The sequence below is a fragment of the Arabidopsis thaliana genome, chromosome 3, assembly GCF_000001735.4.
Source record: "Arabidopsis thaliana chromosome 3, partial sequence".
In the NCBI taxonomy this organism is placed as follows: domain Eukaryota; kingdom Viridiplantae; phylum Streptophyta; class Magnoliopsida; order Brassicales; family Brassicaceae; genus Arabidopsis; species Arabidopsis thaliana.
Window position 1 is genome coordinate 9,135,498 of NC_003074.8, and position 16,195 is coordinate 9,151,692.

The window sequence follows — 16,195 nt, forward strand, 5'->3', positions numbered from 1 at the left end:
CAAAAAAATAAACGTAAGGCAAAATTGTGTTGTTATAGAATATTTCTTAATCGGTAATCAAAACTTGTGAGGTTGTAATATTTTGCAGGAGATGAGAGGAAAAAAATGGCTAATTAGATTTTGATTATCTTTTGGATTCTTAGTACTCAAAACTTTTTCCTTAGTAATAATGGCGAACACATTTTGCACTTTGTAATTTGAGACTAATCTCATAAAATCATTACGGTTCATGCTAATTATACACATAGAAAGAGTAAAGCAATGCTATTATGATGCATCGAAACGGGTATACAACCAAAAAACAAAAAGAATGGCAAAAAATATACAAACAAATAAATATAGGATTAAGACAATTACAATAAAAACAAATACATAAGTTAAAAAGAAAGTCATACTTAAGTCTCAACGTAATATTTTTGAAAATTCTTTAATTTGAGTTTAAAAAAATGATAAAACAAATTTTCTTTTAAAAAAAAATCCGGCTCATCAAGTGAGAATTGCAAACATCAAGAATCTCATATATATGTGCCATTGTATCATATCAAATGTCTCTCTATATCAACATCTTACATCTTAGTCTACACACATATATATTGAGTTATTGATCAAAATTCCTTGATAAAAGTCGTAGATTCTTGTGGATGTAAATTAAATATTTCAATTTGAAAAAGATTATCTACTATGGTGAGAAACAATTTCCAAAACACTTCATTGTCCCTCATATATCCCTATATAGATTAATTTTTGCAGGATCCTCAATTTGCCATACATACTACATTATTATAAAATCTAAACATATATGAAAAATATTATTATAGTAATGGCACAAAAATGAAAGTAATAATGAGCATTATTATTTCTTTTGTCTAGTTTCTATCTCCAATTGTGTTCGAGATTGAAACACAAACACACAATTGTTTTGTCGACGATCAGGATTTCATCCAAAATTTTTCACTTTCACAGTATGAGTTTGAAACACAATTGTTTTGTCTCTTAAGTTAAAAACCTTTGAATTTAGCTTCCCGCGATTTATTAGTGGGCTGTGAAGGCCCAAAAGAAGCCCATAAAATGAGTCGGCCGGATACGATGTATACATGATCGTCATCGACTGAAACCTAAAAAGCCCTCCTAGACGACGATAATAATGTTGATCGGAGGATTTGAGGATAAGGACGCAGCTGATATTATAATTCCGGCCTCTGAGAAACTACTGGAGAAAATGCGGTGTATGTAATTCCTTCTTTCAATCTTCCAAAATTATTAGAATTGTGATTTGTTCGCAGAGTCTTTGATTAATTTTTTGCATCTGCTGCTAATTAGGTTTTCGATCTAAAGGGTTATACGCTTGGACTACAAGCTAGAACCTGTAATAAATGGTCTCCTTGTCCTGTCTTAGTCTTACTCTATGCTACTCTGGGCCTTCATCGTTACAATTTGCTTCAGGTCAGAAAATATATATGATTCATGTTCAATTGACAATAATGAATCACACATATTTTGACATTCAGTTTTCGTTTCTTCAGGGTACAAAGTTTCAGCTCAATCGCGTAAAGAAGTACGTTTTCTCAACGGGTGCTGCTGCCTCTTACTACATAACTTTGGATGCAATGGAACCAGCTGCTGACTCCTCCTCTTCGCTTCAAACCTTTCAGACTGAAGTAACAGAAGATAGTTTTGGCAAATTTATTCTGACGTGCAATATTGCAAGAATTCGAGGTAAAAAGCTCATTTTATTCTTCTTATTATACTCCCTTTGTTTCAAAATATAAGAACAAATATAAGTTGAGATATGGTCACAAATGATAAAATGCATTTAACTTTGCATGGAAACTTGCAAAACATGTTATAATATGAAACAACGTAGTAATCATCTCAACTTATTCAATCTCTCTGTACAGGGGAACCAAGCAATGTCTATACCGGGTTGAATATAGGTTGTCGCTTGCCGGAGTGTCCGCCAGAGAATCCTTTTGAAATATATTATCTGGTAAGATTATTATTATTATAGGCCCATGGCATAGCTCGATTTTTACAAAAAGTAAAAGAGTGATATATGTGTTTTGCTGCTTTTGGTCAGATGAAGGATTCGGAGCTCCAAGAAAATAATGACTGGATTCGTCTATATTTGGAACTTGCTGTTGCCACCACTGATAGGAACAGGGAAGCTAGTGATTTTGGTCTCTCCAACTTGGAGATTGTCAACGTGGCCGTTGATGCGGAGGGACTCCTCAATGCCAAAAATGCAATTTTCTACATTAGGTACAAGGACTTGTACGAGGCTCGGCTTGGTAATGCTGTTTTTGATCGCATTGCTATCGTTAGAAGAATCTTCGATGAGGATACGGGACGCTTCACTCTCGTGGGTCAGAATCAGAGTTCAGATATTATAAATTAACTATTTATTAATGTTAGACTTTAAGTTATTTGTATAATATTGAGTGTAGATTTGGTTTGTAACAGTATTTTGCTTGAATAACTTATCATAACATTATGTTTGCCTAAATAGAGGAAGAACGAGAGTTTTTCTTACTCTTGCTTTCAGTTGTTTCCTTTTCATTTCCCTCTTGCTAATTAACCTGTGGTACGCATAGTGAAATGATAGTATTATATTAGGACTTAGGAGTACAATGTTGCCTTTTGTCATGGACTCATAGGAAAAGGTCAATCACATTTCTTACATCATTTTATCTGTTAGACAAATTCAAGTTCATGGTCCTTGTGTGTCCATATCCCTTTAAGGGCTAAGGCTATAACACACTGCCATAATTCTCACTCTTCTTCTTTTTACTGCAACTAAGAAAGAAATGAAAGAGGTTATGTTGTGTCTCTATAATGTCTCGTCGTTTAGAAATGGAGGTCATAATAAAAAAAAGTATTAATATAAAGATAATATTATTTAAATACTACAATAGAAGATGAAAAAAAATCTGAATTAGTAGATACATATGAAGTTGTAAACAGAATTTATTGGGATCAAAACCTAATTTTCACCAAATTATTTACGAAATTCAATCAAATTTACACTATAAATAGTTATATATTAATTTTATAGAAGTCTCATGACACCCCTAAATTTCGTAAATAAGCTTTGTTTGCTTTTTTGATGGATTATTTACTTAGTAATTTGGTTACATATAGTCGCAAATAAAGGTTTGACTTTGCTCCACCGTTATCTATTAATACGATCAACTAGTTTTATCATGTGTTTGGGTATGATTGTTACGAGATTAAGACAAAAAAATATGACTTTACGTATACATACATCAAGAGTTAATGTTAAAGCATTTTTAAGTCATGAAATCAGCTACATTGTTCATGATTTCTTGTGTTATCATGTTATTTGTTTTGGGTCATTTTCAAGGGAATAAATTTAATCAGCTTGTGTTTAATTAATTTTAAACTGTTAACTGGTTACTTGTCGAAAGCTGAAAAATTAATTGCAAAAATATTACACTTGAATCGAAGCAAAAAGGAAAGAGATTTCTATCAAAAAGCAAGAAAGAGGTCTATAGCTAGAGAATAGTAAATGTCTCATTCACTAAAGGGGTGAAGTGGAGAAGACTTCACTACTTGGTTTTCTGTATGTACAACAGAGCTAATAATCATACACACGCTTTGATCAGAGCTATGGTTCAAGCTTCATCTGTAGCGTTGGCTCAGAACCTGAAACATAAAGGTAAGCGACTTAACGACATAAGAGATGTTCTAAACTTTCGATGGACGACTTTGATTCTAACTTTTCTTACAGTTGTTGTTGCTCTGTTGCTGGATTCCAACCCCATTTGAACAATGCTTTGCAGGTCATTATTAGAAAACAGGTCTGTTTTCGAAGGTGTTTAATACTCTCTCAGCAAGACTGTGGCTATCGGTTGCTTGACCCTTTCTAGCTCTAACATGAATATAAAATCTTTTGATCTGATCTGATTCTGTGAGATATAGACCTAAAGCTTGCACCTATTCTCTAGCTTGTACTGTTTTTCATTGTATTTCTTATGTGCCACAAACTCATTTTACAATTCATACATTTTTTGTACTTGTCCATCTCTCATCTAAAAGATGTCTTTGTAAGAGACTTTGATTGATCACGAGATAAAGAACCTGAAAGATCTATACAAGCTAAGACTATGGTCCCTTTATTTTTCCTTAGACAAAAGCCAAGACCAATACAAGCTAAGACTATGGTCCCTTTATTTTTCCTTTCATTGTTCTGTTTCCTAGATTCTTCAGATATGTCACTACTTCTACAATCCATTCTATATTGAACTTCTGAATCCCTTAAGTGATTGCAGCCAATATATCTATTTGTGGTACATATCAGAAAAACAAATAGATTTCTTTGTTACTATGTTTTGTCATTAAACATCTTAGCAAAAATCTTCTTCAAATTTATGATAATAGAGTAATCTTGTTCAAAGAAAAGAATGAGTAAATGAAAGACATTACATTAGGAATTGTAAATTGAGTCTTAATCATCTTGTTATCTCCTCATGCATGTTGCTCATTGATTCGTTTCAAGTAAGACTAGTCTCGACATGTTTTCATCATATCGAAGCTTCTCCATATTCGCTTTCTTCTTCCCTTTCCCCTCCTTCAGGTTGCTTGATTTGCACTAAACTTGGAACATAAGAGCATAGATCTGGCTTACAGCTTTGGTCTCCAAAATCCCCAACGAGATCCAATCCCCTCAAGTATCCAGCCTCTCCAATGACAATAACTCTCTGGCGGTTACGTTCATCAAAACCAAAGGCGACTTTCTTCTCCTCGTCAATGAAGAAACTTCCACTTATAAAAGGAACATAACTATTAAAACCAGCTGTTTCCACTCTCAAGAACTTGCTCCACAACACCTCTTCTGTCTCAATCTTAGTTGTAATCCACAAGTCAAGCTCATATGGATTTGATTCATCGTGCTGAAGTAAAACCGCAAGCTTCTCTTCTCAAACACAAGACAAAGTCGTATAGTCATGATGCCCACCACTAAACGGCAGAGGCAGAAGAGGACCAAATCTCTCACTTGTAAAATCAAAACAGATTAAGCGATTAGCTAAGACTTCATCTACATCTACGTTCCTTTCTGCAGCACACCAGTAAGTGTTTCCCTTAAAAGGAACGCCAGTGTTACAAAACGCTATACGCCAATGTGGAGTGACATCAAGAGTAGTCCATAAATCAGAGTCAAAATCGTAGACTTCATACCAAAAGAATTGCTTCTCGGGTGCATTGTAGTAATAATCTATAAACCTCAACAACTTGTAGCTACGACAAGAATCCGTATTCACGTATCCAAGAGCGTAAGAGAACCTATCCATTCCGTATGGACGATGGGAATATCTTGGTTCGATCCACCTTGTTTGCTCCAAATACGGATTACAAACCACAAACCTAGAATCATCTTTTAAAATGCATAGCAGTAAGCCCTCGCAGTGATAGAACTGAGATATCTTGACTTGTTCGTCAAGGCAAGTAAGTTTTCCTTTATGCTCTATAGATGGATCTCCATTGAGAATAATGCTTGTTAAAGAAAGATTGTTACCCATCATCACGATCATCTGAGACTCACCTTCCTTTGCTGCGGCTAAGGCTTGACCTATTTGCATCTTCGTAAACTTCTGACTTTTGGATGGATCGTTCACTTTTTCAGTTTGCAATCAAAAACCCTTTTTTTCTTTTGCTATTTATTGCGGTTGAAGAAGAAGAAGAAGCCCTAAATAAAACCTAGAGACCTAACGTGGGCTTGAAAATCTATCTAGTCGGGCTTTCGATGAGAAATTTTGATCAATATTTCCAGATCCACTAGATTTTCTCACATATTTATTTAGTAAATCCTGTCAAAATTAAAATAGTGAAGTTATATGAGGTTATAGTAATTAAATTTGTTGTATTCTCCAATTGTTTATCTAAATGTCTTGTGGTTTTATATAAAATGATCGAGATGGATGCTTGGGTGCCAAAAAAGGTGTGCAAGGTGAGTGATGAATCATGAATGGTATGATCGATCTTGTCCCGTTGTAACCACAAGCAAGATCAGAAGCGATGCATGCGTAGCAAATTTTAAAGAGAGAAAAAAACAAGTTTTTGGATGTGAGTGTTAAATTATTTAGCAAATTTTTGTATGTAAATACTACTGCTTGCTAAACACTATTTTATACCTACATAACCAAAATATCTTTACTAGATAATTAATAATAAAAAATTTATTGGAGCTCTTTATGTTTGACATGTAAGATAAAATACTCATTTCAGAATAATGTTCTTATATTTTTTTTTGTTGCCAAAACTATCAGATTATGATGACCAACTCATTCTTAAAAATTAGTTCTTCAAATGTAACAGTTATTATCACTAAAAACCTAGAAGACGGATCCTATTCATTTATATACAGTCAGATAAAGAGAGCATCTCCTGATGATAAAGGTGGGAGTGTCATTATTTATATTAAAAAAGTAAGAATAATATCATATGGAAAAAAAAATTTGGTCTGTTACAAAAGTAAAGCCTATGGTTTATAAATCCTTGACAAAGAAAATAAAAATAAAAAATCAAATTAGGAAAAACAAAAATCGGCATGATCATGGCTAATTAGGTTTTGATCATCTTCTAGATTCTTAATAGTTTTTTTTGCTTGTAGTAGTAATGACGAACACATTTTGCACACTGTAACTCTAGACCAATGTCGTAAAATACTTTACAATTTGAGGTAATGATACAAATATAAAGATTAAAGCAATGCTAATATATTGAATCAAAGCAAATATTAACATTAATAAAATGTTTTGAAAGATAATTGTTTTGACTTTTGACTAGTCGTAAGTAGCAATTTACTAGAGATGAGGAATTGTATAAGATTAAGGATGTATTTCACTATGAGATTTTAGAGTTAGCTTTGAAGAGTGTCAAATTGGAATATCATGTTGGTGGAAAATTATTATGCTTTGAAGGTTGGAATAAGCATTGGAAAGCCGATGATGTTGAGATATACATTTACAATGGTCTCGTAATCAGGTGCTAAATATTGCAAGGACATGCGTTGTGTAATTATCATTGATTTCACAATAACCCATGGGGTAAATGTGGTAATTTGCAAAAGTAGTAAGGGAGTGGAATTTGGTAATTGTGGATACATTGCTGTCAATGTTGAAATAATGCTAACTTTGGTTGGTGCTGCAAAAAAAAAGGTCAGCCAAATATGTGTAGAACGAAGCCGCAATATCTACTACAAGATTGCTACTCTATAGATGTTGAATGGGGTTCCCAACCACTTATAAAAGTGGATCAAGATCAAGAAAAGGAGAACATGAAGTTTAAGGTTTGTGTGTGTGGATATTCCTTCATTTGAATGTGGCTTCCTAGATGTTGAGTTCATGTTTTTGTTTTCTTACATCATTAGGTAGCAACTGATTGTTTTGGTAGCTTGTTTGCTCATATATATCAAAATTCTGATAGAATTGGAAACACATGTTTGTTGTTATGGTATTAGCATATGTTACTCATTATACACACAAGTACATAAGTTTATTGTGACAAAAGTGCTGATATTATGTGAAGGTTATGTAGAGAATCCGTGGAGGGTTGGTGACGTTAATGACTGTTGTGGATGTGTTAAATCTTTGGTAATGTTTCTTTCCAGCTTTAATTACATCCTCAAATGCCAATGATTCAATAGTAGTGTAATCTCCTGCACAACCGCAAGACACCTGCTCAAAACCAAAACAAACAAAAATTGTTTTCGAATTGCTTTTAACTTTGGTTTCTCGTACAAAAAAACTAATACAAAGGTGCATGAGTAGTAGTAACTGAATAAATAATAAGTGCAAATAGTTGACTTAAAATAAGAAGTTGAAAGAGTTGAATGATTTCATCTCACTTTTTACCATTTGAGATAAATAAGTTTGAAAATTGATTCAACTTATTCAACCACAAAAATTAGAAAACTAAACCAATTATAAAAAACGAATTGTTCAACCCTTTCATCTACTATTTTGGAGAGGAATTGATTAAATGATGTTCAACTTTTTTTTCAAACTCAAAATTTTCCTATCATTTATATATCTAGCAATTCATTTGCAACTGAAATGTTTTTTTCGTGTCAAACTCTAGGTTTGAAACCCGTATACATCACCAACAATAACTAGAGTTTGAAATCAAATAATATTTTTTCATATATAAAACAATTTAAAATTTCTTTTAGATAATTAATAAAAAATGTATGACACACAGACACAGCTGGTTGATTTGTTTATTTGAATTTTTGACTAGGATTAAGAACATTAATCATCAACCGTTGATTATATAAGCAAGTTGAAGAAAAGGCACGGTTCAGATTCACCTCTTCTCATATGATGCGTTACATAAGATCCTTTCCCTCTTTCCCTCATTTTCAGGTTCAGCGCCATCGTCAAAAACTTTTGGCGGTCGATCAAAAAATTTCGAAATTTGAAGATTTCGCCGGCAAATACACAAACCCGAAAATGAATAACACTTCAAAATTTTCATTACCAGAAGAAAGAAATCAAATACCTTCAGATCTCTATCTTCCTCATTCACACACCCTCTCTCTCTTCTCCTTTTCTCTCTTCTCCTTTTCTCTATCTCCCTCTTTGTTCCGTTCGCATCCTCTAATCATCGTCAACAAGCCGACGAAGAGAGAAACGAATCCAAAGTTCGTTACTTGAAAGCTACCCAGAAGAATTCAAATCTCAGGTACTTTTCCTGTGGATTTGATCTGGGCACTGCTTATTAGGGATTTGATTGGATCTACAAAATTCTGCCTTCTGGGTGATTCAATTTCACGGAAATGGTGAGGATTAAGAAAGTAGAATCGTTCTACGCGAAGCTTCGTGAGTCAGCTACTTCATTATCTTCACAGAATCCACTTTTGATATTTCCTTCAACATCTGATGTTGATTCACTTTGTGCGCTTAAGGTTATTACTCATATCCTTGAATCAGATTCGATTCAGTATTCTTGTTTCCCTGTATCGTCTTTTTTGGAGATTCACAAGTATGCTGGTCCTGCTGGTTTGTGTTCTACTTCGTTGGAGAGTCCTCCTGTTACTATACTGTTGATTAATTGGGGTTGTCACCGTGATTTGAAGCTTGTGTTGAAGTTAGGTCCTTCGGCTCGTGTTTTCGTTGTTGATAGTCATAGGCCTATTCATTTGCATAATCTTAGTGATTATAATGAGCAAGTTGTTGTTCTTCATACTGATGATGATGAGAGGCAAGGTGATTTGGCTTATGATTTCGATGTGTTGAAATTGGCGAATGAGAGCTTTCAGTTACGTGTAGAAGATGCTGGTGAAGAATCTGATGAGGAGGAGGAAGATGAGGAAGAGGATGAGGAGGATGATGATGATGATGATGGTGATAGGCCAAGTAAGAGGAGGAAAATGGGAGATGGTGTGAAGGTTTTCAAGAAGCTAAAGAGGGATTATTACAAGATGGGGACTTTTCATGGGAAGCCATCGGGGTGTTTGTTGTTTGAGCTATCTCATATGTTGAGGAAGAACACTAACGAGTTGTTGTGGCTGGCTTGTGTTTCTTTGACTGATCAGTTTGTTCATGAGAGGTTGACTGATGAAAGATATCAAGCTGCGGTTATGGAGCTTGAACAACACATCAATAGCTCAGGGAATATAGATAAGATCACTAGTGTTACTCTGAAAGATGGAACCAAGGTTCGAGCACCAGACTGTTCAAGAATCTCTTATGAAGAAGAGCCTAGGCTTATGCTTCTTAGAGAGTGGACGTTGTTTGACTCCATGCTTTGTTCTTCATACATTGCGACTAAGTTGAAGACATGGAGTGATAACGGTATCAAGAAACTTAAGCTTCTTCTAGCGCGTATGGGATTTGCACTTATCGAGTGTCAGCAAAAGTTTCCGTACATGAGCCTTGAGGTGAAGAGGAAGATGAAGCAAGAGTTTGATCGGTTTTTGCCAGAATATGGGCTTAATGATTTCTACTACCGGAGTTTCTTGCGGCTTCATGGTTATAGCTCAAGGGTCTCTGCTGCAGATGTTGTCTATGGTATTACAGCACTTCTTGAATCATTTCTTGGGTCAGGTGGCTCCTCTGCTTCAAAACAGTTTGGTGAAGCTTATGATGCTCTGTCTTTGAACAATTTGGATAAACTTCGATCTGGGATGCAACAAGCAATCAAGGTTCAACGAGCAATTCTTAGACAAGGAAGTGCAGCAATCACTAAAAGTGGATGCATTCGAAGTGGTAGGAAATTCAGATGGGTAAAGATTGAAGATTCAATGGATGCGAAGTATTTGGGATATCCTCAGGCCTTAACAAAATTCTGTTACTTTCTGATGGATGCTTTGAGAGAGAAAGGAGCTAGGATGAAACCAATGCTATGTGCCTGCGCATCTCAACAACCTGGGAAGATACTCGTGGTTGGGGTTTGTGGGAAACCGAGGCTCGGGGCAGTCAGAGGGAATGCTTTTGGCAATGCTTTCAGAAAGGCAGCTCAAGAAAGTAGAGCTGATTACTTTCACGAGCTATTCGAGTCTTCTTGGATTGTCTTGGATGCTTCTGCAGTTAACTCTTTCATGATTAGATTAACCGAGAAGCTCTGACATAGTCTCATTGTTCTTCGATTCAGTGTGTTTTCTTTTATAGTTTTCAGTTTTATCTCACTGTTTGCATTTTTTACGAGCCTGTGTAATAGGCACAATCTGTTATCAATCATGTAACTTGTTTAATCAAATAACCATAGAGTTTTATGTGAAAAGGTCCTTTACTCATTTGGTGTTAACTCTTTACCTCTTCAGGTCTTTAACTCTGTTTATATAAAACATCTAATGAACAATCTGTGTTTTGAACGGATAGATTAAAAATACACGCAGGCACAAGACAAGACCAAAGACGATATGGGTTTGGCTAAATCCCCAAAATTTGTACAAAAACATGAACAAACATAATGAAATTCAACAAAGATTAATACTCCAACAATCCAGTTCCCTCTAGTCTAACCCAAACTTGAAAGAGAAAAAAATGGAGACCTGCTCAGACTCGTGAAGCGAAATCTTCATTGAGATGATGGAAACTTGAGAACAAAATGGCTAAAGACATTGTCTATTTCTTAACTTGAAGGCTTCTTTCTCCACAGAGTTGTCCCGCGGTTGATCTCCTGACCATCTCCAGACAACCTCAGGAGGTGCAAGAACTGGCTATCGTTGTGGCCCTGTGTGCCAGACGTGGCAGAGCCATTGGTTCCACCAATTTCAGAGGTGGTGGTGGTGAGTGAATCCACCACATCGTCTTGTTGACATTCTCTTCTATAATCCAGAGTTATGACCTGAAGCTCGTGCGTGTCTACAATTTCTTGTGGTATGCTCTGCAATTACCAGGAAACAAGATCATATGATTACTAAAGTTCACATACAAGCACATTGAGCTTTACTAATAAACCTAGTGACTTACCTCGAGAACCCATCCAATATAGGTGACATTATTGACATGCTGGTTCATGTCGAGATCAGCTCGTCTAGGCTGCAAAAACATGTTCACAAAGCCTTTAAGATATTTTGAAGCCTAAAGTTGGAGAAAGAGTTCTAATAATGCTATTGTTTGTACCTTAAGCCCAATCATTGAATACTGAGCCGGATCTTCGAGTTTCGGGATTTTCTTCAAGCTTCTGTTATTCTCTTCCGGAAATGCTAACCTATAAGATACATAGAAAGAAACATACTTAGCATTCATTGACCAGCAAGCTTTGCCCTGATACCAAAGTGTCCTTTACCTCGGTTCTTGAGGACAGAAGACCAAGTACTCGTCCCGAACATCATCAGAAACTTTCTGAAGCCGTCTCGTGTCTTGGTTCATCATCACCCACTTGCTGAAACCATAACAAAATTGCCACACAACAAATCAGAACAGGCCCATAAATCCAAGTTACCGCAACACAAAACATGTAACCAACTCCTATATCCATGTCCCTAACCAATGCAGAAAGTCCAAAACTTTGCTATATATCTCCTACCTTGTAGCACGGCCAGTGACTTCACCAGTGACAGAATCCTTAAGAATCCAATCACGCCTTGTCCCAATCCTTCCTTCACTCTGACACCAAGTCTCTATCTCAACCACATCACCCCTGTAGTAGTAACCAAACAAACAAGCTAAAAGTATTCAAAACTCCCTACTCACACTATTGTCAAAACACAAACAAATACATAAACAAGCAAAAGCAAAAATTACCAAGCAGGGTACTTATAGATCTCGATATGCATTCTCGCAGTAACCCAAATGAGATGCAACTTCCTCATAGTAGTTGTTGTTGCAAACCCATCAGTCGAAAAACCAACACTTTGTGCATGATTACATCCCACCTCCTATACACAACAATTCACCACAAAAAGATTCATACTTTACAACAAAACCAATCATCAAGACACACACACACACACACAACGTGAAAAATTTGTATCTGACCTGTAAAAGATTAGCAATGGTTTCAACAGTAGCGGTTTTGTTACTACCCACTTCGTAAGATCTAACAACAAACTTCTCTTTATAAGATAAACCATCTTCAGTCAAACTACCTAATCGGAGCTGATCCGCGAGAGTAGCCAAACCTTGAACCACACTTCCTTGATCAGCAGATACAACAGCACGCAAAGGAACCAAACCTGTCTTCTTCGTCTGAGAACAAGAGACAATTCTCCGACGGATGAAATTCACCGGATCAGATCGATATGAATGGGAGAAGAAGAGTAAGCTTCTCTGTAACTTAGAATCAGTCACATTACACGAAAGCTTCAACATCTTTTCGAATTTTGAAAATTGGAGAAGAAGAAGAAGAAACGAGAAAGTTTCGGTTTTTTAATTTCAACACTGTGAATGAATCTCTTCTAGTAGTATCTTCTCTCCGATGGGTCCGAGGTGAAGAAGAAAGACATCGACTTTTAAGTTTGCCCCTTGGTGGAGTTCGAAATTACGGTTTTGCCATTTAATGCCATTGATGATGGACAATTGTCAAAGACGAATGTTAAAAAAAGCCTGGCTAGTGTTGTTGTTTGTTGTGGTGTGCTCTGTTTTTGTAATGTAGCCAAGCACGTGTCTTCCCTGTCTTCTCGGTTTAATCACGTGACTTTATTTTTTTTGCAATTGTTTTTTTTTGAAGAGCGAAGACTTTTTCTTCTCCTCCACATGTATTGTTGTTGTTGTTGAGATTTTTTTGTTGTTGTTGCTCATTCTATTACGCATCACTATTAGTGTATAATTTCATAACAACTCACACATTTTAGTATCTACTTCTAAACCACTATACACCAACTATGTCGGACGATTCAACCTATATCACACGATTTTAAATATATATAAATCAATTTGTATAGTCTAGAACGTTAACTAAACAACAAGTATAGTCTAGAAGAAATCCATTCATTGCAAATGTAGTCATTTCTAGAAATAATTTTGGACATATGCATCAATTTTGAATTTATGTTTGCGTTCTACAATTGTTTTTCTGTGTTGTGGTTCTTATCCATCTCGTCGTTTCTTTTGTTCGAGTTGGCGTCTATTCCTTGTTCTTTTTCTTTCGCATTGTAGTTTTTTCGGTTTTTTCCGCTACTTGTATCATTCTGTAACCATCTCTTAGAAACGAAAATGGTATAAGATTAATACCAAAAAGAACTTTGGACCTAGGGCCTCATGACGTAAACACTAAAAAACTCCGCATTTGATTTCTCTATCAAACTTGGGGCAGGTTATTTGTGCTTTTTGGCCTTTGACCCGAATTTTTTGTAACATGATCGGATCATCTAGCGATGAATTGGTTTATCCAACGAATTACTAGGACTTAATCCGGATTATTGATGTAATCAAAGAAAAATATAAAAATTTGCATATAGGTGTAAGACTAATTAAAACAGAAGAATTATAATAACCAAATATATTGACCATTATGCGTAGTTAGCGGTTCATACTAGTTAGTTGTATCATAATCAGAGCTCAAATTCAGAAATGTACGTTATATCAGTTTAACAATGGTAAGCCAAAAGTCATCTATAGACAAAATTTTCGAACTTTTAGGTAAGCCCATAATTAACCATGAATATATACGCTTTATGGGTAGGTCAGCATACAAAGATGTTTTCTTATGTCTCAAGAAAATTTTTACCTTGAGGAAACAACAAAAAACCAAAATCCTCCTCAAGTCTCATCTACAAGGTCTGGAATTACTTTCAGTCTTTCACGAAACATCACCGATAAACAAAATTCCAACTTAAGAAATTTATGGGGGCAAAAGAGAAATAATCTTAAGTTGGTTAAGACTATTCTTTGTTCAATTTGCCGAGGACTCTTTCAGGGAATATCTTCTCTTCATGAGCTTTCTTCTTTGCTAAGGCTTCTTCGTCGAGGACTTTAATAGGAGACCATTCAGGTAACTTGAATGACTCCATGTTACGGTAGCTCTCTAACATTGGTTTTCCTTTAAGGGTAGCATAATCAAATGCTGTGCCTACAGCAGCAAAAACTAGAGAGTAGCGAATCGCACCCTTAGGACCTCCTGTAAACACCGATAATATGTCAGTTCCGAGCTTAATAACCCTAAAGAGACTATCATGAAAGTTTCTTCCAATTGATTTAAATATGGCAGAGTTATTATGATTTGATCTCTTATTGTAACAGAAAATAGCACACTCTCATGGTCAGACTACTTGAGACTGAGAGTATTACAGCCAAATCTTCAGGGACATGGAGTAGAATAGATACTGCCAGAAAAGAATTCAAGATAACGAACCTTGAAGTCTTCCAAGCAAAGCACCACTAAAAAGTCCTCCAATAGCTGAGTTCATTAAATCATCGTGTTCTGATCTTCGAGTTATTCTCACAGATTCACGAGCTCCTACCAAAACCAAAACATTGCAACAATCACATAATATTCACATTACATGAGAGTCCACCTTCTTAGAGAAAATGGAAACACTCAGTTTCAATCTTGATAACACAGATGGAAAAGAGCAGGTACCGCAATAGCAACCGGCGACAATAGCAAAATTAGCAGCGTAAACAGTAGGAATATTGGGATGAGCTATCCGGTGTTTAGACACTAAACCAGCTCCTCCACCAATTACTCCTGCACATGAAACATCTTCTCAGTCACTGTGATGCAAACATTTCTTACATGTTCTATGCAATAATTAAGCAATTGAATAGCCAATCAAAGCTGGTGAACTGAATTATCTATACACCAAAAGTTATGAATTCTTCTAATTAATGGAGCAATAAAACCTAGAATCGAACTTCTAGTAACCGATACAACAACGAGAATCTAATTGCTTCTTTCCGATGAACTTTGGCTACTTTCCGATGATATGTGCAACCAAAAATCTCAAAATTGTTCTAAGATGGAACTCATTATAGAGTATCCTAGTTCTTGCGATCAACTAAACGTAATAATAAATCCCGAAAGTGAGAAGAAGCATTGCGAAACCTGCTAAAAGGGAAGTGATCAACACACGCTTCGTCGGAGTTCCATTTTCCTGCACAATAGGCGTCGGAGGAGATAACGCCTGATTTGTTTGTTCTGGGGATTTCCGATCACCCAACGCCATTTTTGACGCCACGGAACTTCGAGAGAACTCCAATTTCAATGCGGTGTTGTGAATCGGGTTGATCTAAAACCCGAGATTGAACCCTAACTCGAAACCCGATCATAACTCTTACATAATTAAGAAATTGCCCTGAAAGATGATTTAAAGTTTATTTTATTCCCTCAATGTTTGACAAATAGATATTTGGCCCTTCACCTCTCAGGAGAGATTTTCTTTGGAATTAAATTTTCCTCTGTTTTAGGTGATATTTTCCTTTTCGTTACCTTTAGTTCCTTGTGCAAAGGAACAACTATAGTATGAGTCTTCCGATTGCAAGTGATTCTTTTTAAATTGAAGTAAAAATTACTAAGCAAATACTATTTATTTGGTGTTTATTTGCAAGTGACATGTATGTATAGTACTAATATCTGTTTTATCTTATACATTGGGATTCTCTAATATTGGAGATCAAAATTATGACTAGTAATACAATAATTACGCAATACATATGTAGTACTAAAACAAGAATCTTTTCACTATGTAGTACTACTATGTCATTGAGACCATGAGATATTCCAATATTGCTTCAGTTTCACTCACTCTCTCTCTTTCTCTAACCATTTTGCTTTTACCAAATTGAGATCC

The 16,195-nt window shown here is 35.6% G+C and overlaps 5 protein-coding genes across 6 annotated transcripts; 2 read left to right on the forward strand and 3 right to left on the reverse strand.

Annotated features, from left to right (window-relative positions):
* Window positions 1-1,133: 1,133 nt before the first annotated feature.
* AT3G25080 (uncharacterized protein) lies at window positions 1,134-2,555 on the forward strand. The gene is made up of 5 exons (NM_113412.2): window positions 1,134-1,226; window positions 1,321-1,443; window positions 1,524-1,716; window positions 1,899-1,987; window positions 2,078-2,555. Exons 3-5 carry the CDS (start codon window positions 1,608-1,610, stop codon window positions 2,393-2,395), a joined length of 516 nt encoding a protein of 171 aa, NP_189144.2. The 5' UTR covers window positions 1,134-1,226; window positions 1,321-1,443; window positions 1,524-1,607; the 3' UTR covers window positions 2,396-2,555.
* A 1,986-nt stretch (window positions 2,556-4,541) lies between these two features.
* On the reverse strand, window positions 4,542-5,597 carry AT3G25090 (F-box associated ubiquitination effector family protein; the record flags this gene model as incomplete). Of its 2 annotated transcripts, NM_113413.1 has the most annotated exons (2): window positions 4,542-4,936; window positions 5,015-5,597. In NM_113413.1, the coding sequence occupies 2 exons, from the start codon at window positions 5,595-5,597 to the stop codon at window positions 4,542-4,544; spliced, it is 978 nt and encodes a 325-aa protein (NP_189145.1). The 2 variants fall into 2 exon arrangements, with proteins under 2 accessions (NP_189145.1, NP_001189968.1); NM_001203039.1 differs by having other exon boundaries at window positions 4,542-5,597.
* A 2,821-nt stretch (window positions 5,598-8,418) lies between these two features.
* On the forward strand, window positions 8,419-10,739 carry CDC45 (cell division cycle 45). Its single transcript, NM_113414.3, has one exon. It carries the CDS (start codon window positions 8,795-8,797, stop codon window positions 10,583-10,585), a length of 1,791 nt encoding a protein of 596 aa, NP_189146.1. The 5' UTR covers window positions 8,419-8,794; the 3' UTR covers window positions 10,586-10,739.
* A 34-nt stretch (window positions 10,740-10,773) lies between these two features.
* On the reverse strand, window positions 10,774-13,028 carry FaTA (fatA acyl-ACP thioesterase). Its single transcript, NM_113415.4, has 7 exons — window positions 12,444-13,028; window positions 12,210-12,343; window positions 11,992-12,105; window positions 11,752-11,847; window positions 11,586-11,673; window positions 11,433-11,501; window positions 10,774-11,346 (listed from the first exon to the last, which is right to left on the reverse strand). Exons 1-7 carry the CDS (start codon window positions 12,774-12,776, stop codon window positions 11,092-11,094), a joined length of 1,089 nt encoding a protein of 362 aa, NP_189147.1. The 5' UTR covers window positions 12,777-13,028; the 3' UTR covers window positions 10,774-11,091.
* Window positions 13,029-14,030: 1,002 nt separating this feature from the next.
* AT3G25120 (Mitochondrial import inner membrane translocase subunit Tim17/Tim22/Tim23 family protein) lies at window positions 14,031-15,837 on the reverse strand. Its single transcript, NM_113416.4, has 4 exons — window positions 15,451-15,837; window positions 14,986-15,093; window positions 14,758-14,862; window positions 14,031-14,523 (listed from the first exon to the last, which is right to left on the reverse strand). The coding sequence occupies exons 1-4, from the start codon at window positions 15,569-15,571 to the stop codon at window positions 14,288-14,290; spliced, it is 570 nt and encodes a 189-aa protein (NP_566759.1). The 5' UTR covers window positions 15,572-15,837; the 3' UTR covers window positions 14,031-14,287.
* Window positions 15,838-16,195: the final 358 nt, after the last annotated feature.